The following is a 23459-nucleotide window of genomic DNA, read 5'->3' on the forward strand; positions in this document are numbered from 1 at the left end:
AAAAAAAAAAAGAGGTAACAAAACGAGTAAGAGGCAAAGCAATAGAAAAGCAAAAGATGCACAATGAATAGAAAAACTATAAGCACACAATAAACAAAACATTCGAAATCCAATGGTATCTAGAGTACCCTCCCATAACTTGGCGCAGACATAGTGAAATGCGGTGTAGGCCAGAGCACGTAAAAGGGCGTAGGATGACGAAGAAAGCATCGCCTATTATTAACAGCGACAGCAATGAATTGTTCGCTTCCATTACCTTCGACTGCTACTGGAATTTCGAGAGGACGCATCGTTTGAACTGGCCTCATCCGGATTGGTGACATACAGCCGTTGCCGCGGGACGAAAAAGCTTTGCACCCCAACATCGTAGTCCCGGATGGTCATCTCCAGAGTGTCTTCTATGCTTGTGTTCTCATTCTCAAGCGTGTCGGGTTCTGGCGGAGCAACAGAAGGCGGAGGAGCCGGAGGGGACAAGGCGATTCGCTTCACCGGTCTCCTCGGAATGGCAAGCACCGGAGCTGCTAATCTTGGCGGTTGCGGCGGGACTGCCTGTGTCTGTGGAGGCGGTGTAACAAAAGACACGGTGCGTCGTGGTGGATCTATAGGGGGTTGGTAAATGTGAAAGGAGGACATGGTATTGTACTGGTGGGCCTTTATATCGGTCATGGAAGGGGCAGTCCGCCATTTCCATCTACGACGGGCCCAGTAGCCCACGGCGCCGAGCGCAGCCACGCCCGCGAGCGTACCAATGACAGAGCCGGCAATGGTGCCCACCGAGGGAGAGGGGAGGATCGAGGATGGCAAAGGAGAGGATTGGGAGGAGGACGAGGAGATGGAAGAAGAAGAAGAAGGGGAGGATAGCGGTGAGGAGGGTGGGGAGGCGGGAGGATGACTCTGCAAATCCGGTTGATTTGGGTTGACAAGGAGATCGGGAACGTATTGTTGCGACCATGCCCAGGTCAAAGTGTCGAGAACATAGAGAGAATTATCGCCCTTTTCGCCCTCCATATACCCTGCCACAAACAACTTCAATATGGCACGAAACCAAGATAAAAAGCAATATAGGCCAGAGATTTACCAAAAGCACAGAGCATTCGTGTCCCAGCAATGTTGCATGTGTGCGTGTACCTTCCCGGCGGTATGTTGCCCTGGGGAGTCGGAAAACTCCATCGCATCGGAAGCTTAGTGGTATCCAAGACGGCAATATCATTGTAGTACTCTGCGAATTTTTGGTCGGTGCCTCCAAAGACAATGATTTTTCCATCTGAGGCTAGTAGTCGAATAAGAAAGAATAGGTCAGCCAAATGTTTCTTCGCCATGATAGAAAGATGGATAGACACTTACTCGCTACCGCAGTGTGATCTCTCCTTGGTTTTGGTGTTGCTCCCGAGGAGGTCTATGTGGTAAAAAGCAAGGTGAGCCGAATTTTTTGAGATCATTCCACTCCATCGACTGCGCTAAAGGCCCTACCATCAGAGTCCAGCTTCCGGTGTTGGTATCAAACACATATATCACCGACATATCCACCATGTGAGTACCATCGTATCCCCCTAGCACATACATCTTACCATCTTGCGTCAAGGTCGCCGTATGGTGACTGCGCGGGGTAGGTACATCTCCGTTTACCACCGCGGTTGACCACGAGCTGTCTACAGGTTGGAGAACAAGCACTTCATTGCCCGCCAGAGAGGTAGTATTCGTCCGGACCATTCCTCCAAAGATAAACACTCGCCCTTCGCGGGACACGGCAGTCTGCTCGAAATGGCGAGAAGGCTGGGGGGTAGTGGGGGTAGAGTGCGACCAGCGTTGAGTATCGAGGTCAAAAGAATAGAGCAAATCAGGGATATCCGAGGACCCGTCGATATCCCCCCCAAAGACGCAGAGGGACCGCGACAGGGCCACCATGCTATGAAAGGCTAGTTTCGGGCCAGTTGTGTCTGTGACATCTTCCCAAGGTGGATCGGATGTGGAAAATGGGGATTCCAGGTTAATGACGAGCAGGCTGTTGGTATTGTGTGTTTCATTATTCTCCACGATCTTCCCCCCGAATATATATAATCTAGTTGAGGTTGAGCCAGAGGAAAGAGGATACGTTAGATATCAGCATGTCTTAATTATTGCTTTGCAAAAAAAAAGTATATAAAGGCGTCATTTACTTGTTGTCGCTTATGGCCGATGAATGCCCCCAACGACTTATGGGCATCAGAGCGACAATGAATGGCAAGCAGCTCCACCACGATACTATCACCCCGAATGAGACAAATTTTGAACAGCAATGCATGTTCAAACGCTCACAAACGAAAAACAGCTACCGATGCACAATGTCACGTTAGGAAGACAAATCAAAATGAAGATAGTGTCGTTGATATCAAAAGTAGGTCCATAGGGAAAAATTTCAATCATGCCTCGAATTGAAACGCACGGTTAATCTTTGAAGTTAGCACAAATTGGGAAAAAAATTCATATTGAAGGGTGACGTAACAGTCCTATTTATTATTTGACAGGGTTTATTAAGTGACAACAAAATATTTTGAAATTAGATATCAGCGAGAGAGGGAAAAAGGGATTTAAACAATCGGAAATGTCTACACAACGGCCAAAAGGCTGAGATGAGTCGGTCAGGGGAAGGTTAGAAAAGGTGAAAAAAATAAAGCGAAAAAAAAGTCTATCATCAAAAGAGGGTGGTATATATATATTGGTCGAGAGAGAGGTAGAGATGGTGAAATGAAAGAATAGATAAACAAAAATGTCTAAGCAGACTCCTTGGATAGAGCATTATAGAAAGCGTCTGCAATCAAACTATGTACATAGGCTAATGGCAGAGTAAAGATCTAAGTAAACATACATCTCTTAGGGAAAAAGGGATAAAACGAGACTTACTTGTTGGATGAACATAGTCCCAGAATAAATATTTTTCTGGCTCTGCGCATTTACCGAAATCGTTCACACACGCACTTGTCACATTGGTCAGCCCGAACTCCTGCGGAGAATAATGAAACTGCTCAAACAGCGAGTGAGCGTCAAACACTTGCACATTAGCATCCGGGTGTTGCAGAACAAACTCCCGCATTGCCTGCTCAAGCAGTGAATTGTATCTAATGATGCATTCTCCAAATAGTTCCAATATAACCGGGTTCCCTTTGACGCGATCGAAACCCAACGGGGTAGCCTCTATAGGGGGAACGTTAGGGATGAAGAAGTGGCGCGCACCATGATCATAGAGACCCGTCTGAAGCGTCCAACAAACAAATCAGCGTAAGAAGGTCAGTGGGAGGAGTGAGGTTAACAAGCAGTCCACATACCATAATCCCTCTCAGAGCCATAATGGTATCGTTATACTTGCTTGGAGCGGCTCCCGAAAAAAACAGATCATAGTTATCATTGACTCCGATCCAAATAGCAAAAAGACTCCTCTCATTGTACGTAACCGCGTCTGCAGCATGATTGACGGTCAATGCTTTATAGAAAATTTGAGCTTGGTCCTTGACACAAGGTGCAGAGCGGAGCACAATTTGCTACAGAGCACTTTCCATCAGCATTAAAAGAGCGCAATAACTTCTTAGGGCTGAGGCTTACATTATCTACAGTTGCCCCGAGGATGGCAAAATTGCTGAGGTTTGCTTGTAACTTCTTGGAGAGATAGTCATTCCACACTGGCCCATTAGAGGTTCCTATAATCTGGAAGGCGGTTCCAAGAGACCATCAAGCAACTTACTTTTTGATATCCAGCCAGGGATTACTTACTTTGAGCTTGGGATCACGCGGATGGCCATTGTCACTATACGAGTCACCGAACACAACTAAATCCGTAAAAGATGGTGCTGCGATGACCGAGAGGATGGAGGAAAAAAGAGCTAGTGCAAGAAAAAGTGCAGTGTAGACCATTGCACTCTTTCTAGGGTGGATGCGGTTCGGCTGAAGTGGAGATGGGAGGAGGGACAAGATGATGGGAGGAAGGGGAGGGGCGAAGAGGGGGGGGGAGGGGGGATAATATATTAATGGCCCTTTAAGGAGATCCCATTTATGCTCTCTATTTATGGTCGAGAGTGCATGTTTGTGTAATGTTCGGATAATTTCCCTTGGCTTAATTAGTTTGAGCCTCAGCCAAAGCAACAAGCAATATTCTAAAGGGAAAACTATGTGTTAGCTCCTTCGGCCCTCACACAGCGACAGCATCCTTTGAAGACGTGCGTCGAGCGATCGATACCGATGGCCGGCCCTGGGCCAGCATCGCAGGCAAGCCGAATAGCCGGTGGCACAAGGATTCTCCGTCGCCCTGGAGAAACCGAGAGGTGTATCGATGACGTCTCTTGGTACGCTCAGACGAGAGATTGCACCACCAAACCGCGCAATAGGAGTCCGAAGCCATTTCGGCGAAAATTCTAAGCCTAAAAGAATCCTGGGCAAACATCGAGATTGGTCAAGCCGAACTCGCGGAATCAGGAGGGAGGAGCTTTCTCACTCCTCGTCGAATCAGCCACCGGAAAAAGGAAAATGGTGCCTCGTCTCGTTCTTATGCGGGCTTAGGTTAGGTTAGTCACCCGGCCCCCTAGATCCACTGTGTGGCTTAGGGATTTAGAGTTTTTTCGCAGAGAAACCAGTTTTGACCACTGCATTGACCATCCAATATGGTTTCTCCCTTTGCTCCTCTTTGCTTGAATTCCAAAAGTGCATGTTCCAATTTCCATAACCAAAGTCGTCTCCCTTAATGACCCATGACACAATTGATGCGTAGCCGCTCCCACATAACCTCCCGAAATGTCGAGCTCGTTCTTTCCACCGACAATCTCTCTGGAAATTTGCCACCACTACGCTCCCCACTATTCTCCCTCTTCCAGACCTGCCGTGCATTACTAGAGCTTCTTCGCCGAGTGCCCAGCTTTGAGCCATTTATTGCCGCTGCGCCAATGTCTCCCGACCCCGTACAGACTCTTTGGCATATCTGCCGCGAGGGGCATCCCCTCATTCATCTGCTCAACACATGGCGCCCGCATCACGCTATGGACATTTCTGCACATCTTACCACCCGGCGGGAAAAAAACCAAAAAATATGTGTGTACTATTTTCTGAGGGCACTGCGAGACTCCGCAGCTATACCAGAGGAGGAGCTCTTTAGGATTTCGGACGTCTTCTCGGACGACACTAGTGGATTTGTGAAGGTAAAAAATGCAATGATATGCGAACTCTCTTGGCCGAATGGTAACTGCAACTCTATTTCGACACATTGCGATATCTATTTAGGTAACAAGGGTAATATCATCGCTTCTAAACTTAATGGAAGCTGATGGGCTGCTGCTAAAAAATGAAGCCGATGCCGTCTCAGTGAACAGCTCACAGCTGCACTGCGATACCCGGTCAATGGCCATTGCCGAGTTTGTGGAAACGGAGCGGAAGTATGTCAACGACATGGAGTTCCTACAAGTAAACTTGATAGTCCCTCTCCGCCTAAAATCTCTTCCTCCTAGTTATTCACCCTGCCTCCATTCATTAGAATTATATGAATCTGCTCCAAGAAAATAGAATCGTCTCGGCGGACACAATACATAGCATCTTTGGAAATCTGAACAAGCTGCTGGACTTTCAGCGTCGTTTTCTGGTCGCTTTGGAGACCAATGCAGAGCTTCCCACTCTTGAGCAGCGTTTCGGGCAAATCTTCATTCAACATAAAGACAACTTCCAAATATACGCGCCATTCTGCACCAATATCGGCGACGCGTGCGAAATCGTCCAAAAAGAGCTCGAAGCGCTCGGTAAGCTCTCCGGGGTGCTGGAGCCGAGGCAGATGTTGCCCGCTCTCCTAGTCCGGCCCGTGCAACGACTTGCACTTTATTCGATCATAATGGAGAATTTGGTCAAAAACACCGATCGAGATCATCCTTTTTACGAGGAGCAGATCGAGGGACTTGGGGTTATTCGTCAAGTACTCGATGACATCAACGCAGAGAAGCGCCGCCTCGAAAACGCCGAACACTTGCGTCAGCTCCAAGAAAATAAAGTTTTCGCCTATACCACTAGAAATATGGGCGAGCTTCTCTTAACCGATACCTTTTGTATTCGACTTGATGGGAGCATGAATAGAATGATGAGGCTCTGCTTATTTCGCCCTGGGGTCGTATTCATAAAAGAAAGTAAGGAGAGGGCAGGTTCGAAAGGGAAGAGAAGTGGGAAAGAATCGTTAGGCGCCACCCTTGCAAGACGGTGGACAAGCATAAGGCTAAAGGGAATTGTGGAAATAGGGGCCATTGAAAGCCTTTGCTGTAAAGGAGAATCAGGTGATTAAGCTTATTATTATCCTAACTTATCGCTGAGATGTCTTAAGGTTACGGTTGATTTAGGTGCTTATGAAATTCACGTATCCTACAACAGCGGGCGCGACGCGTTTATTCTATGTAATATTATGAACGAGGAAAAGCTGCTTCTTTGGAAAAACACGATCTCCAAGCTAATAGAGGAGAGGAAAAAAGAGCAGTCTTCGCACAAGTCCGTCTCCATACAGGAGCTTATGTCCTCGCCCATAAACCCGCATTGCGGAGATGAGGATACCCAATCATTCATCAGTCGAGACGACGGGGAAGGGTGTGGGGAGGAAGAGGACGATCTATTTTTCGATGAAGAGGACAGGAACAGGGGGTCGGATGCGAAGCACGAATATCCCAACCTCTCCATGCCCCGACTTCCTCTACGGGACACGTATGCTTCCTCATCACGTATGTCTCGTATCCATCGTAGATCCTCGGAATCAGCATACCCATTGCATGTAGACTCCATGCATTCTATTTCACCCTCCTTAACCTCCACTGGTTCACCCGCCAACGGCACGAAGTCTGGATTCCTTACTGTGCTACGGGCGCGCTCCAAAAGCAGCCCTATTCCACAGCATCTTCCACGAATGACTCCTGCGTTATCTGAGCTTCAATTGGCCTTATCAGCCACTCCCCTGATCTCGACATGGAAAACCGGCTCCACGCACAGCATTCCAGCATCGGAATTCACAATTGCCCAGTCCTCTCCATCGACTTGGCACACTCGAATTCGCATCCGTCTTAACTATGGTGCTGATGTTTATCAGCTCACTGTCCCTTTCGATGTATCCCTCTCGGATCTTCTTAATCGTCTTCGCACCAAAATTTATTTATGTGCCGAATTGCCCTTGGAGGAAGATAGGAAGCTTGTAGTTAGATATCGTGGCGAGAAAGGAGAGCTAATTAACTTAACAACAGATGAAGACGTAAAGAACGCGATTGACATGCATATCATGGAACCGAATGGAAGCACTGGCAAGCGCCGATCAACCGAGGAGGGGATACCGGCCGTGGTCCCCCTGGTATTGTTTGCAAGTTTGGAGTAGTATTCTTTCATATCATGGTGACTCGCACTTCCTTTTGTTTTTGGCACTTTTTTATTTAAATCGTGTTGCATGAATTATACCTTCGAACAAGCGTGTGTATCCCTATTGTCATTCTGTAGATATCACTACTTCAATATGACTTCTCATTCATTATTCTAATTTTCTCAAAGCTTCGAAAAAAGAAAATGCAGTCACACCGAGTGGCAAAAGCAATATATCTAACATCCACTTTTGTTTTTCGCTCCTCTACAGTTTGGGTAAACATCATGCCGTTGCTAGTCCGCAGTTTTCTCTATTTACGCCGGAATGCTATCCCCATTTTACATCACGCCAAAAATTTGCGAGCTCCGTACTCGCGTTTCACTGTAGCACGTTTTTCGCGTCCTAGCACAGCATCCTTACCACTCTATCCATTGACTAGAGTCTCCCTTCCAACTTCAGTGAAACTCTTACGTAGCCAAGTGCGCCTGTACAATGGAAATGGAATGCCCGGAGGATTTCAGCTGAATCCTAGCCCTCCCAAGAAAGGCGAATCGCTGCAACAGTTTGGTATTGATCTGACCGATCTCGCATCGAAGGGAAAACTGGATCCAGTCATTGGGCGAGAGGAAGGTAAAAGAGCTGATATACAAGCTTTTGAATCCAATATCTAATGTTTACGAGTACATTCTTTTTACCATGCAGAAATTCGAAGAGCTATACAAGGTAATTTTACAAATTGTGCCTTGGAATAACCTAAAATATCTTGACACTTTTCGTTTTATCTATCTTTTACTCTTTAGTGTAAGAATCACATTTACTGCCTCTATGAGTGTCTCATATGATAATATGTTTATTGTGCATAAGATTATCGAGGAGAACGAAGAACAACCCAGTGCTTATTGGAGAAGCAGGGTATGGGCTTTAAAAAAATACTTGTTAGTTAGGAATATGCTCGGCCAATTAATTCTTACCCAAAAGGGTTGGCAAAACTGCAATCATAGAAGGGCTGGCACAGCGAATTGTGAATGGGGAGGTGCCGGAGTCTATCAAGAATAAAAAAGTGATTTCCTTGGATCTTGGTGCACTCGTCGCTGGTGCCAAATTTCGGTAGGAATGTTGCCACAGCGTTGTCGCCCAACACTTTGTATATATGTCACGTCCTCATTATATTGTTTAGGGGGGAGTTTGAAGATAGACTTAAAGCGGTGCTGCGAGATGTCCAGGATGCCGAAGGAAGTGTTGTTTTGTTCATAGATGAGATTCACATGTTACTAGGTAACTAAATTACCTATAACCAAACTTTTGAGTTGACTAATTGTTGGTATAGGTCTTGGAAAGGCGGAGGGAGCCATGGATGCTGGTAACTTGCTTAAACCTGCATTAGCTCGAGGTCTACGTTGCTGTGGTGCCACCACAATTGATGAGTACAGAAAGGTAAATCGATTTTTATTTTACCAGGTCACCTCAGCGCTTCAATAACTTTTTTATATCTTAACAGTATATTGAAAAAGATCCAGCTTTGGCTCGGCGATTTCAATCGGTGCTAGTTAGCGAGCCTACGGTAATTTAGGGCACTGGTTAGTATGTCTTGTATAAACTGGCTTAACCTATAATTCTCTAGGTTGAGGATACCATCTCAATTTTGAGAGGACTAAAAGAACGATATGAAGTCCATCATGGTGTGCAAATCGAAGACCGCGCTCTGGTGGTCGCAGCGCAGTATGCGCATCGATATTTGGACCGTTTCCTTCCTGATAAAGTGTGTAAATGGTGTAGGATGAGTTCTCTCTTGAGAATTAATGTTCTCCGCTTTTTCGATGCCACCAGGCCATCGATCTTGTAGATGAAGCTTGCTCTAAGTTGCGCCTGCAACAAGAATCCAAACCGGAAGTGATCGAGAACTTGGATAGGGCTATTATCACTATGCAGATTGAGCTGGAAAGTTTGAAAAAAGTGCTCTTTGTTTTCTTAAATAGTACCCTTTTCTTTGCGGATATTAACCTAATGTAATCAAGGAAACGGATCTTTTATCAAGGGATCGGCGTGAAAAACTGTTGAAGGATTTGGAGGAAAAAAAGGCAGAGTGCGATCGTTTGACAAGTATCTGGCTTGAAGAAAGGTAGGAAAGTTTTGCCATTCCCATCTTACTGTATAGATTGCTTATAGCCTCTACTCCAATTTCTTCTAGAAAAAAGCTGGATGAGATTAAGCAAATCAAAACACAATTGGAACAAGCTAGAGTTGATTTAGAGAATGGTTAGGGACATTCTAACTTGTTCATTTTTTTTTTTCCGCTCCGAAGCATTGTCATTTTACTGACTCGGTTGTTTGAAAAATATTAGCGCAGCGACAAGGCAATTTTACCAGAGCTAGCGAACTTCGTTACGGGATAATTCCTTCACTTGAAAAGAAGCTTCCAAAAGAAAGGTTAATAGAATTTCTATAAAATATCCTTCATTATGTCTAATTCGGCTCGAATATAGTGGTGAGGAGGCAAGTGAGGGCCAGGAATCGCTTCTTCACGAACGTGTTACCTCCGATGATATCGCACGCGTCATTGCGGCTAAGACGGGCATTCCAGTGCAGAATCTACTTCGTGGGGAACGCGAAAAACTGCTCCACATGGAAGAGGCCCTTTCACAGCAGGTGATCGGCCAGGATGAGGCGATCCGTTCAGTATGCGACGCAGTTCGTCTTTCTCGTGCAGGGCTCACTGACAGTCGACGACCAATCGCATCTTTCATGTTTTTGGGCGGAACTGGGACAGGTATTCATGAGAGTTTTCAATTTTTTGGGCTTGGGATCAATTTCAATTCATCTTCATTAATATTCACCCTACCGAAAGGAAAAACGGAATTGTCTAAGGCGATTGCACGCTTTTTATTTAACTCGGAATCAGCCATTATTCGAGTCGATATGTCCGAGTACATGGAAAAGTTTAGCGTTAGCAGATTGATTGGTGCACCTCCAGGCTATGTGAGTGATAGCTTAAGCTATTCTTGGACCGATTTAGTACTAACTCGTTATCCTTATTCTTATTAGATAGGATTTGAAGAGGGTATACTCTACGAACAGAATCCTTTTGACGCTGTGTTGATCTTGATGGATTAATGATAAAATGAATATAATTTTATAGGCGGCGAGCTTACCGAGGCGGTCCGTAGATCGCCATACTCCGTTATCTTGTTTGATGAATACGAAAAAGCACACAAAGATGGTATTTACCTATTTTTTTTTTTTTTTCAAAAACCTCGTTTTGCTCCAATCCTATTTATGTTTCACTCTGATATAGTGAGCAATCTCCTTCTTCAAATCCTTGACGATGGCTTTTGCACTGACTCAAAGGGGCGTAAAGTGGATTTCAGAAACACTATCATAGTGCGTTAATTTTTTTTTTTTTTACTATTTCTAATCATAATCGCATAACTTTTCATTTGCAGATTATGACCTCTAACTTGGGTGCAGACCTATTGACGATGGAGACCGGTGAAATGATAAGTGAGCGAACCAAAAAAGCCGTATTCGATGTTGTTCGGCGAACTTTCCCGCCAGAATTTATCAACCGCATCGACGAAATGGTAACAAGCTTTTATTTTTTTTTTATTTAAAAAAAACTACAAGAGTTAGCGTACATGACGATTAATGTCTAAATAACCATGACCTCTTCTTATTTTATAGATCGTCTTCAATCGTCTCTCCCACCAGGTTTTGCGTCAAATAGTGGACGTACGACTCAAAGAAGTTCAAGAGCGCGTTGCTGATCGTCGAATCACCATCGATTTGGATGAGGATGCCAGAGCCTGGTTGTCGGAAAAAGGCTACGATCCCATCTATGGTTCGTATAATTTAATATCTTCTCTTCTGGTTATTTCTAACTTGCTTCATCCATTCTCACTGCGTATGCCACGTCTTGTTAGGTGCGCGTCCGCTCAATCGATTGATCCAGAAAAAGCTGCTCAATCCGCTTGCGCGTTTGTTGATTGATGGGGGTGTGCGTGCTGGTGAAATAGTGCAAGTCAGAACTAAGAATGACGATTTAGTAGTCAAGCGCAACCATGAGCCTGGAGAGTATGGTGGTGACACAAAGCCTGCACCACTAGTGGAGGATAAAGAAGGGGATATATAGAGGAGGAATGAAAATACAGCCCAATTGATCATGGAGTGCTGCATGTTTTCTTTATTATTTCTGGGAAAAATACAAGATAGGAAAAATCGGCAGCTGATTGTACCAATATTAATACAACTCTTTGCTTCTAATAATGACAAGTAGTCAAAAAAAAAAAAGTAAGGCCACAAAAAGTATCATACGGGGGTATCCACAATTTAATCACTGTCGCTCCATGTGTCCTTCTGAGCCTAACAAAAGAATGGGGTTAAAATTGGATGAGAAGGTCCAATTCAATGTAAGCGCTTGAATAGCAAACCTCTTGGATCTTTTTCTCTCTTTCATCCTCGGGGAAGAAGGGTGCCCATACCAAAACCTCGTTGTCGGTTCCGCCAGTATAGAGCTCCAGTTTCCCCGGTCTCCAGGCGATGGAGGTCACACGACCGTATGACCCTCGTAAACGTTTCACAAGTCTACCATCATAAAGTTCAAAAACAAGAATCTGCCTATCATCCGACGGCTGAAACACAAGAGGACGACGGCATGCCTCGGGAGGTGAGATACACGGAAGCAGTACATGAGGGTATTTGTTTCGGATGTGTGGACCATAGTTGACGAGGGTATTACGAGCCCCGCTAGAAAGATCCCACAGACGCAGCTTCTCGTCTAGACCAAGCGAAAGGAGGTGATAGCCGTCAGGAGTAAACGCTAGCCCATTCACAATTCCATTGTGGGCAGTGTTTGTGGGAGAGAGGGGTTCTTGACCTGAGAAAAGCAGAACCCACGTAGAGTGGATCAATATACGCGTATTGAGAATAGACATACAATATAAACTATGTAAGGTTGGATTAAGCACCTGTATTGTGTTGATCCAGGGATATTAGGCAGGGGGAGGCGCGGCGAATATCCCAGAATCTTATTGTGCGGTCGCTAGCTCCGGATGCTAATAAATATTCATCTGTGGGAGACCAACGCACAGTCATTACCGTTCCATGATGACCTATGTTTACGATGATAAGTATAAAACAATTACAGCAAGTAAAAAGTGAAAACTTACCTGGGAGTGTATGAGTAAAGGCACCTGTTCGTAAATCACACAGTCTAATTCTGGGATCAGAGGTCGCGCCTTTCAAAATAGCGGTAGAGCAATAAATACATGTCAGCTACCATGTAGTCGACTCAAAAAAGTTCTATAGCTGGACGATGCTTACTTGCTACCAGGCAGTGCTCAGCTATCGGCGAAATTGCGTGAGAGTAGACTTTGGCTTCTAGATCAAATATACACGCTTCCTAAATTAAAAGCTTTCAAGTTTCAAGTGGGATCGTCTGATGGGTAGAAAATATACACGACAACACCTTCATTAGATTAGTATCCCATATTTTTATTGTATGATCAAAGGAGGATGTGATAAATAATCCTGTGTCGAATGGGTACCATGACACTCCAGACACACCATAACGATGACCATAATTTCTAATAACAAGTAATTTAGAGTCAATCTAGTGCGCCAAATGTAGAACCTAGACAAGATCAATTCTTTGCTTACCTAGGGATTTTAGATATTGCAGATATACGTATACGATTCTGATTCAGCGGTTCTTCTAGATCGTATAAGCAAATAGAAGAATCAGCTCCTCCAGATAAAAGGCTAATAATTAGAAGAAGTGTGATCAATAACTCGTTTTCTCCTGGTGAATGTCAGAATAGAGCATTCATACTATCTTCCTTCGACATTTTCAATTTCTAAACAGCTAACCGTACCATGGTGTTCCCTCGCTACGTCTTTATTTGGACACAATTCAATAGCTAAAGTGCGCCTTGTTAACTCAGCATTCTTCAATATATTTGGATGATCGGTGCCTAGCTCTCTTGCCAGCAGAAAATGGTTCATTCTCTGGCATTCTCTAAAAAGAGAAAACGAAATTCTTTCAATTCAGTTCGAATTAAACGGTCACGATAACTCAGTTTAGTAAAATGCAAAATCTCAGCTCTACCAACCCTGTTTTTTTTGGGTTGAATTCGAATCGATTTTACTGAGACCGTTTCTCCGTCATGTCACAACCAGCAGAGAAGGAGGTGGCGAGAAGCTCAAGAAACAGAGCATCTCGGTCAAATACCAATCACCGTAAGACTTTCTAGATTAGATGATCGATTAGAAGTTCTCCATCCACTAATTACTACTCTTTTGCAGGCACATCCATCATAATGAACAATAAAGCATTTGACCCTAGAAAATACGTTGCAGAAATGCATAAAGACACTTCATACAATGATCTCGTCGCCGAATTGGAGAGGATGCGGACATCCATCGATCAAAGAGCGGAAGCACTTAAATCTTTGGTACATTCTAATTTTGACCGCTTCGTGAATGCGAAAAACACGCTCGACAATGTGCACGAGGCGATGAAAAAAAAAGGGTTGAGGTCAGAAGAAGAATTCGCTACTAGAAATGCAAGCAGGGCGCTCGAAGGTATTCATTTCAATATTTTATTTGGTCCTCAATATGAACTCGAGAAACTAAAACACTGTCTACACTTGTATTACTGAAGAGGCTTCTGTCCGAGCATCGCAAGTGTATGGCCCATTGTTGGAGCGGAGGGCTAAAGCTGAAAAGATCAGAGGGACATTAAATGTCCTAGAGAAGTACAAATTTTTCTTCAGCTTACCAAGCACTTTACAAGGGCACACCAAGCAGGTTCGTAAACTATGAGTAATGCTATTTCTTTGAATCCTTAGTTGATTCTTCCCCTTGTCTCGTCTCAACTAGAGGAAATATGATGCCGTTGTTCGTGACTACAAGAAAGGGAAATTTCTCTACCAATCGTCAACAGAGAATGACGCAGAATCTGAAGTTGCCACTGCAGCAGGCGCCAAAGGCAATGTGGTTTTCACCGAACAAAATCGCAAAGTGTTCGAGAAAATTTGGTCGGAAGTCGACAGTATCATAGTCGATTTACGCGCGACTCTATTCAGACAGCTATCAGAGTTTTGGCGGCCAATGGATGACCAGGAGAAGACGATCAAGTAGCCTTCAATTGTTTTTGATTAGACGATTCAAGCTTGCTCACTCATATGTCACCTCACTTATAGTATCCTAGTTGAGTTAGATTCTCAGACAGATCCAGTGTGGTTTTATCTTGATAGCCAATACAAGTGGATTGTGGGATCGTTAAACGAGGCTTATGACGAAGAAATGGAAAAGATACAAGGTAATTATTTTTTATACTTGGTTTCATTCCGGGAATCTAACAAATTATATTATACCGCATTCAGCCCTTCGCAACTCGATGTCAAGTCTACAAGATATAAACCGGTACCGTGCTCTCGCTCTTAAACGTGCTATACTCGCCTCCAATACTAAAAATTTTGAGGCTTCACTTTGTGAGTATTCTACAATAAGTTCGGCTATTTATGGCTTGGTGCTCATACAATAGTTACTGCTTCTATTTTTTTCAGCCAAAGAGCTTGATGTAGAAATATGGCAAGCAATGCTTAATCTCGTAAAAACGCTCTCAGATATGCTGTTGCGTAGCTTGCCCGATTTCTGGAAGCTCTGTAAATCGTTCATTGAGGGAAAATTTCAAAACAAGGTACTATGGTATAGCTTTTTTAACTAGTTAACTCGCAAATAAAATCAACCCTGGAAGCTTTGACCTCCTGTATAGACGTCAGCCACCTTGACCAGTACACGACGTAGACGCCAAGGCATGGATTTGCATAAAGTGGAGCAGTGTCAACAAATGGCCCGCGAAGTAGTGGATATCTATGCTTCTCTCATAACCAAACTCTTTGCAGAATCTCCTGAAAACATGCAGAACGCAAACCCTACGCATAAGGCAAATCCGTCCGATACCGATCAAGCGGATGCGGATAGCATCCCTCCTCCTTCATTTCTACCACCGAATACCGCCTCAGTATCCACATGCTATTTCCTTACTCGCATTATTGTAGAACTTGCAAGTTGTGTAAATGACATTAATTCAATTAACATGGCGGGCGAAGCCTTTTCTGGACTTTCGAAATTGATGGGGGAGACTCGGAAACGGTTCGTTGATGCTATGTGTTACACCTGGAATCGAGGTAAAAAAAAGCCCTTGCATTATATTTCCGGTGCTATGCTCTCTTAATTTATTTTGCTCATCAGACGCAAAGACGTTCTATATGCTCGAAAATTGGACACTTGACCATGAGTACAAAGAAATTACCGCTTTTACCCGCTTATTTTTCCTCTTTCAAAAAAATTGCTCCCGAAATGCCTTCAAGATCGCGAGCCTACGAGAGGTTGGCGGAGGTGAGGACGATAAAGAGGTATGCCATTCGTGTCTGATGATTATATGGCACTGACTCATTACCTTAATTCTACCCAATATAGCAAAAACTTCAACTCTCACCTGTGTTTGTTGAGAAAATTCGTGGAGCATTCCTTGATTCTTTGTATGCCTATCTTGATGGACTTGTGCACCTTGCTTTCTCCGACTACGTGTCGATCGAGCCAGAAGACGACGAAATCATTGCTAAACGAGGCAAATTGGACGTGCATTCCATGGTGAGTGGTTGACTTCAAACTACCAACTGAATCAGCTAGCAACTATATTAACATTGGATCAGGACTGTCGGATCTTAATTACAATCAGCAATCTAACGCATTTAAAATCTAACATTGTACCAAAACTCATCTCTATGTTTGAGGCTGCATATCAGTGCAAATTAACAGAGGAGACAAAGGCAAGCATTATTGATGCTCGTTTTTTGTTCTTTTTTACATAAACAATTTATATATTTATAGACCATAATGGGTGTGCTCAAACAACTTGACAACATTCTCTTTGAAGATTTTGTCAAGCGAAAGAATGAGGTAGTGAGCGAGATTGTCCGCAACGGCATCCTTAATGGAGGAATCGATTGGTATACTATTTCGAAGCCTACTGAAGTGCACTCATTTGTTTACGAGGCACTACTTTCTCTGGTGCTCGTACACGCGCAAGTAAACGATATCGCTCCTCCACTTGTCCACCGCTCCTTGTCAGCGATATTAGATACCCTAGTGCAGGACTGCCTTGATTGTTTCCAAAAAGTGCCGCGGTTTGGTATGGGTGGAATGCTTCAAGCAACGCTAGAGGTGGAATTTATGCATCAGACGCTCGGACAGTATGTGACGCCGAATGCCGCCAATACACTACAGCAGGTGTACACAGTAATTGAAAAGGCCTATGAACCACCTGCCGACAACGATGGGAGTAAAAATCGATCGAGCGCCATCTTACAGACCGAGTTAAGTTCGGTGAAAAAGGTGCTAACCGAGGCGAAAAAATCAACTGCCCTTCAGTACTCTTGCTTTAAAAAACGCACCTAAATTTAAAATTTTTTCGACTTTATTTTTGGGTAATCACCAATTTGTATATTATATAGAAATCGTTAATTTTTTACGTCTTTTTTTCTCGCGTCTGTATAAAATATCTTCTGGTATCATATATAACGTTATTTTTCGATTACCAGTGTTGTCAAAGTAGGACGGTATTGTAATGCATTTGTACAATGGGTAAAATAGTTCCTATGCACTCGGAAGGAATTCTATATTCCATACGCCTTGTATCTCTAGAAGTAAAGCTAAAGCATTAAGTGCAATTTATTATACAAAATATTTCTATGTGTCTAGCATGGTAACTTCGTCAATGTCCTGACTTTTCTCCTCCATCTCCTCATCCTCCTCATCTTCGCAGTTATCTGTATCGAATACAAGAAACTTTCTCAAATCGGCAGCCAGTAAGCACGCTATTCTTCGACCTGTGCGGCCATTTGTCGCAAGCCGAATAGGAACAAAGTTTGCTTCCATGCAGCGGTATTTATTCCCAAGAGAATATAGACTTGCACCCGACGGCTACAATAGATGTAGTAGAGTAAATGGTAGCAGGTACTTATATTCTAAATGAAGACGGGTAATTACCATAATCCGATTAGCTGTTTCAATTATATTTGTGGGCTGGTCAGCTCCCTGGGTAAGGGGTGGCTGAACAATGGGCAAGTATTCAAGGTCTGGGTATGGGGTCATAATTAGTTGATATTGAGGGGTTCCTATGGAAATAACCAAAAAAAAAAGATATTAGATGTATACCCACTGCAATTACCTCAAAGAGCTATGTACCATTCTCTGATTTATCGGCAGCTATTATAGCCAGTGACTCGTCATCATAAAACTCCAAATCAATGACACATGTACGCTTCCCTAATTTGTTCATATCAACTCGGGCTATTTCACTTCTCCATGTGATCTTGGTTGGACTCCAGTATCCCGACTGTTTATCTGGAGGGCAAGCAGGAGAGAGCGGTATACGCACAACCCATAAAACGGAACTCTCGGGCGGAATAAGTGCAAGATACTGCATTATGCCATGTTTTCTTGTTGTGCAAGTACGCATTCCCGTTAATAGTACATTTTCCAATGCCTTTTCTGCTGCATTCCACTTCCATTTCTTTTTTCCTGTCATCAAAGAAGAATTGAGGGGCAGCCGCCCTTGCCCTCCTGCATAAATCTCAGCAGGACTTGAAAGCTTTACACAGTTGAGCAGGATTAAAGACTGCCCGATTATTTGCGCAGGGATCTCGAATAGTTTGTTGCATAGTTTAGTCACAGCACTTGCGAGAGTATTAAGGGTTAATTTTTGTACGGGAAGAGAGAACGTGAAAGGAACCGACTGCCGATCAGTTCGATGGGGCATTGATTTTGAGAGCTCTGAGGTCATTTCGCCGTTGGCTGTTGGAAGGACGATTTCATCGTTATATTCCATTTCGCCCTCTTGGTTAACGAAAAATGACTCAAGAGCATCGACAGTCAATGAATTCTTCAAATAATCAACAACTCTGACTATGTTGAATGCAACAGACTTTTCCGGGTTTACAGATGCGTCATCGGGTTGAAGAAGGTTTAGCACTGGAATTTGACAAATAAAGCAAAAGTGATTGTAGGAACTGGGAGAATCTATAACGAAATATAAACACATACCACTATGCAGCCACTGCATGAATTCTTTGAAGTTGCGCCTTTCAACGTCGAGTACTTTAAAGAGCTCTTCCAATCGACCAACTAGTTTTCCTGTCAAGGATATACAATTGAAAACTGAAGATTCTTCCAATCCAATTACTCCAAACCGTCCGTGCCTGAATCAAAAGCAATAGTAGGATAAAAACAATCAAAAGCCTATTGAAAGCCTGACTATCTTTTACTTACCATCTGCTATATCCACCTACATCTCCTAGTCGAATAAGCAATCTTTCACAAGCGGGTATCAGATGTTCTTGCACCATTTTGATCATATCAGAATAGTAAAGTTCGATTGATTTTTCCCAGCGTTTCAGCCCCTTAAAGATATTGGATTAATCAAATGAACTCAAAGGTGGCAAATTACTAAAACAATATACTCGTTCTGTCAATTCGCGTTGAAGGAAATGGTTAAGGCTTGAACTTGGAATACCCGTAGCCAACATACACATGAATTCGGCTATGGGTTTGGACTCTATCTCTAAAGTCGGGCAAAGGTGATTGGTATATATGAAAATGTCAGTAGGTAAGGTTTTCTTACCAGTATGATCTCGAATAACATCCTCAAATATCTCTAAGTGCCTCTCCGTTGTTCGTATTAATTGACGATGTGTTGACACGAGAGATTTTATGCCATCGGTGAGATAGTTAACCAAAAAATTTATACTTGTTGACATGAAGGGTAGATTTCGAATTTCGGATTTGCGAAAGTGAAGTAGTACAGTATCGAAGGTCAGGAGAAAACACTTGCCTGGCATAGGAGGTAGATTCTCAAGAGAAGGAGTTAGGGGTTCGGAATTCTCAGTAGAGTCTGCATCGTTAGCATGCACAAGAAGACTTAAAATGGAAAGATCTGGAGTAACCGAGGCTTGTATAATTTTTGGATTCTGCTCGACGATATACCAGAATCCAATATAAATACTAAGAGGCATATATATATATTATTCTATTTATTAGCTCACCTTCAATCGGATTTTTGGATGTGTTGACAGAGAAACCACTCCAAGATTGAAAATCCCGAAAATACTGCAATATTAATATTTCATCATATAATTCCAAAACAATGGGTGAACTGTTTGGATACTAACCTAAGGTGAAAGTTTCCATTCGCATCACCAGCAACAAGAAGATTCAATCTATCAGACGGCTGATGATGGTTCACAACAGGTGTAGCGGGCATTTCTTTAGGTCGAGCGGCAAAAGCACCAACGCTATTGGAGATTTATAAACAAACAAAAGTATTGGGATATAGTATTCAAAAGTATAATAATCCCAATATATTGAAATATAATAGAATTATCTGCTAACCTAACACTTGTATCGGGCATAGCGCTTAGTTGAGGAAGATACTGTAATATATCGTCTTGCTGAGGTGGCTATGAGTTATAGACGTCCTTTAAGCTCAGCTATACTTATCAGTGTAAAATAAATCAACCTACCTTTACTACGTGTTGTTGGTCATCTTTCTTCTCTTCTGCCCAGTGTAAACAAGTGATAGGCACTGATTTTTGCGTGGAGGAAGAGGGAGTCTGGATGAGTGGAATAGTGTAAATTACTTTGGCCGTGCTAACGTCATGCAATTTTATTTTTCCATCAGAATATCCAATGGCTATAACTTTGCCTGCGAATATGCAGATATCATATATATTTAACACCTACACTTAGTCTAGATTTTCTTATTTTGTATATTTACCGTCAGGTCGCCAAGCAACCGCTTGTACGGTCGCGTCAGCCAACGAAATGGACCATACTTTTTGCCATGATAGCCGATATAGAAAAATCTCTCCACGAGCTGACACAGCAAGTAAAAGATCCATCGTTGGGCACCATGATATAAGAATTATGCGCTCTGCTACTTTCTTCTCAGTAAGAACGCGAAAATCTTGCCTCTCCTCATCTGTCATTTGTGTTAAATCTAATTATGCATTCGTTATTTAGTTACAAAAATATATCTCATTATGGATAGCCGTGATAGTGACATCACGCGTTCAGGTGGCAAATTTTCAATTTAGCTTCCTAGTAAACATTCTCCTTAATTATTAGATAATTGTAACCCACAGAATGCAGACATCTTGATATCAAACAATTGGCATATATTTGGCGATTAACGATTTCAATTATTCTTCTCTCTCTACGACTTTTAAATTCGCTAAGTGTTATACTAGATAATAGTATCTTCTGTATTGCATAATGGTATTCCAAAAAAAATGTGTGATATTGCAATTAATATAAAAACTTTTGCACTTTAATTTGCTTCATCGTATTGTGACAATAAATTTATACCCAGCATATATCAGCAGCTAGTCTCATATAGTATTGTTTTTTCAATTATAATTCAATTGAATCGATTCTTCATATATACAAAATATCAAGCGATTTTCAACTGATGTGAATAGTGAATTTTAAACTCTAAGCTAAACCTTTATGGATGCTAAAAGGATTTCTGAATTCGATATTAGTGGTTAAATCCTAATCTACACACATAAAATATATGACTACTTTGTATATATTTCGTAGAAAATCATTTTCTTTAAATATTATGTCTCGATTAACTACTAGAGAATTTCATTTTGGAAATGCTGGAAACATTACAATTCAAGTTCAAGAGGTAATATTTTATAATTCTACTATTTTTTTCCTCTTCATTAATTTTTATTCGAAAGATTTTAGATTCTGCCTATGGTTTCTACACCTGGGCATCTGCATACGTGCTTGCTTGGTATATCTATGATAAACAAGAAGAATTCTGCAATTCAACAATATTGGAGGTAAAACTGTCTATTGAAAATTAAAAGAATTCATTGATTTTCAATTTAACTTGTTAATTAATAGCTAGGAGCTGGTACTGGCCTTCCTTCTCATCTTCTCACGCGATTGCCCAATCCACCCCATCTAATTGTCACTGATATACCAGAAGTCCTTTCAAATATTCAGAGCAGCTTTTCCAATCTGGAAAATGTATGGGTACGATCTTTGCATTGGGGTAACGTGGGGGATGTATTAGAAATTGTAAGAGAACTGCGAAAGCGAGAGCCTAAAAAAAATCTGGATTGGATTATCGGAGCAGATTTATTTTATGACAATAGAGGTAATGTATACATTGTCTTATAAACTGTCTTTTCACTAATAAACTTGCCTGTACAGATTTTGAGAATATAGTTACTACAGTTGCAATGATAATTAAATATCATAGCCCAAAATGCCAGTTCCTTACTGCATACCAAGAGAGAAGGTTTTAATCATTGAATCTTTCTTTTACGACATAGCTATATTTATCATTTACATCTCTAGTTCAAAGCGTTCCATTCGACATCTACTTGATAAATGGGGGCTTGAAGCTGAACAATTACCTTTTCCAGCACGCCTTTTTAATACTGAAGATGAGCTACCATTTGCTAGCCACTTGAGCAGCGTTTTTCTGTTCATTATTCGTGATAAGAGTATGTCATAGCTTTTTGCTTTATTTCGTCATTATTCGGTATTTTCGATTAGATTTTTACTGCACAAACTTTTTTATTCAATGATCCTATTGATGTTAATTCAATTTGTTATTTGTAAATAGTAAAACTTGGTTAAACATTGAAGTGGTTTACATGAGAATATTTAATAGTAAATTTATTATATATAAGATTTACGCTATTTTTCAAGGACAGTATTATACAAGAGAGGAAAAGAATAAAAACAACAAAAAAAGAAAAAAAAGGAAAAGTTGGAATGCGTGTGGTAGGGTTTTCGGCAAGGTCGTCTCGATTTTTTTTTAACAAAGGACCTTTATTGAAAAATATCCTATCCTGTTAAAAAGGTAGGGTAGCTTCTACGTCAAAATCACCCAGGTAATGCTCCTGGCCTACCTTGCAGAATTTGGAGGATAGAAGGAAAAAGAAAGAAAGAAAGAAAAGGATTTAAGTGTAAGAGGAAGAGAGAAAAGGTGATGAGGAGAGAGCTAGGAAAGTATGGAAACAGCAATTAGCTTAATAAAGAAGGGGATAGGAATAACTGTAAGAGGGAGGGATAAAAAGTTGTGTACAATGGTCTTAAGATAGGCTGCTTATGTACGTGAATTAACGAAAAGAAGTGAAGGATTGAAAAGGTAAAGGAAGAGGAAAGGAGAAAAAAGGAAAAAGAAAAAGAAAAAGTAGGGAAAAAAACGATAGAGGAAATGGTATTAATATACAGCAGTGAAGGGTTGGGTGCAGTTCTCAAGCCGGAGTTGGGGCTGGGATTTGATCTTCAGAGGTGTCCTGGATGAAAATCACAGAATCATCTATGATGTTCACCCAGTTTCCCCTTGACCATTTATCGATGAAGTCTCTTTTCCGATTCTGCTTCATTGCCATCCACCACTTGGACTTTATTCCTCGCTGTAGCTCGTTGTCAAATTGTTTGGTTATGGTTACCGGATTGGGTTGGACATCGTCCAGCACTAATTCAAGTCTCGAGCGGTATATTATCCACAGGGCTATGTCGTGGCTCAGAGCAACCACTTCGTTGAAGCCTTGACTTATTTGTTTGTCTTGTCCAAACAGTCTGTCTTCTCTCGTGGATTCGTGTGGCGGTATTCGGCAGTTTGTCTCATCAACTCTTTGCCAGAGTTGCGCGATAGCTGGGCAGTCTAGAAAGGTATAGGCAATTGTTTCAGGTATCCCTAGGGAACACCTTTTGCAAGTGTTAGGATCTCCAGTCCATTTCAATCCGCCAGCGTAGCGCACGGTGTTTTGGGAGGGTGGGTCGTTTGTGGACGGAAGTCCAGATTTTCTTCCAATCCTCGGGTGTAGATCCAGCCTCTGGCCAGGATTGAGACACCAGTATGTTCGGCTCTAGAGAGCCGTTGCGCCGGAAGTGACGTCCTTGTCGGGTGGAGTATTCTACGACAGGCCTGCCGGCCAGGTGGCAGTGATAAAGTGGGAAACGGGGGTGAGGGTGTTGTTGCGGTATATCAGTACACTCCGTGATCTTTGCAACCAAGCTCGGAGGTAAGTTGAGGTAG

General features: G+C 42.5%; 8 protein-coding genes across 8 annotated transcripts; 4 read left to right on the forward strand and 4 right to left on the reverse strand.

The window, feature by feature from the left end:
* Nucleotides 1–252: 252 nt before the first annotated feature.
* Nucleotides 253–2281, reverse strand: VTP21DRAFT_11667 (uncharacterized protein; the record flags this gene model as incomplete). Its single annotated transcript, XM_069391136.1, has 5 exons — nt 253–1013; nt 1079–1270; nt 1345–1396; nt 1471–2059; nt 2157–2281. The coding sequence occupies 5 exons, from the start codon at nt 2279–2281 to the stop codon at nt 253–255; spliced, it is 1719 nt and encodes a 572-aa protein (XP_069252298.1).
* A 469-nt stretch (nt 2282–2750) lies between these two features.
* On the reverse strand, nt 2751–3885 carry VTP21DRAFT_11668 (uncharacterized protein; the record flags this gene model as incomplete). The annotated part of the gene is made up of 5 exons (XM_069391137.1): nt 2751–2812; nt 2881–3229; nt 3303–3515; nt 3577–3678; nt 3745–3885. The coding sequence occupies 5 exons, from the start codon at nt 3883–3885 to the stop codon at nt 2751–2753; spliced, it is 867 nt and encodes a 288-aa protein (XP_069252299.1).
* An 830-nt stretch (nt 3886–4715) lies between these two features.
* VTP21DRAFT_11669 (uncharacterized protein) lies at nt 4716–7348 on the forward strand (the record flags this gene model as incomplete). The annotated part of the gene is made up of 4 exons (XM_069391138.1): nt 4716–5159; nt 5242–5421; nt 5492–6272; nt 6336–7348. The coding sequence occupies 4 exons, from the start codon at nt 4716–4718 to the stop codon at nt 7346–7348; spliced, it is 2418 nt and encodes an 805-aa protein (XP_069252300.1).
* A 266-nt stretch (nt 7349–7614) lies between these two features.
* On the forward strand, nt 7615–11456 carry VTP21DRAFT_11670 (uncharacterized protein; the record flags this gene model as incomplete). The annotated part of the gene is made up of 20 exons (XM_069391140.1): nt 7615–7960; nt 8033–8053; nt 8161–8242; nt 8309–8437; nt 8508–8605; nt 8658–8764; nt 8829–8891; nt 8952–9089; nt 9158–9283; nt 9346–9449; nt 9519–9586; nt 9673–9757; nt 9814–10097; nt 10176–10306; nt 10373–10388; nt 10467–10547; nt 10623–10708; nt 10771–10908; nt 11009–11165; nt 11248–11456. 20 exons carry the CDS (start codon nt 7615–7617, stop codon nt 11454–11456), a joined length of 2469 nt encoding a protein of 822 aa, XP_069252301.1.
* A 197-nt stretch (nt 11457–11653) lies between these two features.
* VTP21DRAFT_11671 (uncharacterized protein) lies at nt 11654–13327 on the reverse strand (the record flags this gene model as incomplete). The annotated part of the gene is made up of 8 exons (XM_069391141.1): nt 11654–11686; nt 11755–12200; nt 12292–12435; nt 12493–12561; nt 12647–12725; nt 12792–12909; nt 12983–13084; nt 13155–13327. The coding sequence occupies 8 exons, from the start codon at nt 13325–13327 to the stop codon at nt 11654–11656; spliced, it is 1164 nt and encodes a 387-aa protein (XP_069252302.1).
* A 161-nt stretch (nt 13328–13488) lies between these two features.
* VTP21DRAFT_11672 (uncharacterized protein) lies at nt 13489–16789 on the forward strand (the record flags this gene model as incomplete). The annotated part of the gene is made up of 12 exons (XM_069391142.1): nt 13489–13561; nt 13628–13906; nt 13986–14131; nt 14204–14460; nt 14527–14645; nt 14710–14817; nt 14893–15026; nt 15102–15516; nt 15581–15744; nt 15809–15982; nt 16045–16161; nt 16223–16789. The coding sequence occupies 12 exons, from the start codon at nt 13489–13491 to the stop codon at nt 16787–16789; spliced, it is 2553 nt and encodes an 850-aa protein (XP_069252303.1).
* Nucleotides 16790–17080: 291 nt separating this feature from the next.
* VTP21DRAFT_11673 (uncharacterized protein) lies at nt 17081–20376 on the reverse strand (the record flags this gene model as incomplete). The annotated part of the gene is made up of 12 exons (XM_069391143.1): nt 17081–17314; nt 17381–17508; nt 17579–18364; nt 18437–18591; nt 18662–18792; nt 18853–18953; nt 19014–19359; nt 19435–19498; nt 19561–19683; nt 19781–19848; nt 19912–20093; nt 20166–20376. The coding sequence occupies 12 exons, from the start codon at nt 20374–20376 to the stop codon at nt 17081–17083; spliced, it is 2529 nt and encodes an 842-aa protein (XP_069252304.1).
* Nucleotides 20377–21011: 635 nt separating this feature from the next.
* VTP21DRAFT_11674 (uncharacterized protein) lies at nt 21012–23088 on the forward strand (the record flags this gene model as incomplete). The annotated part of the gene is made up of 5 exons (XM_069391144.1): nt 21012–21080; nt 21136–21240; nt 21305–21560; nt 22707–22864; nt 22930–23088. 5 exons carry the CDS (start codon nt 21012–21014, stop codon nt 23086–23088), a joined length of 747 nt encoding a protein of 248 aa, XP_069252305.1.
* Between the last annotated feature and the right edge of the window lie 371 nt (nt 23089–23459).

This window comes from Calcarisporiella thermophila (assembly GCF_041956535.1).
Source record: "Calcarisporiella thermophila strain CBS 279.70 unplaced genomic scaffold VTP21scaffold_9, whole genome shotgun sequence".
Lineage (NCBI taxonomy): Eukaryota > Fungi > Calcarisporiellomycota > Calcarisporiellomycetes > Calcarisporiellales > Calcarisporiellaceae > Calcarisporiella > Calcarisporiella thermophila.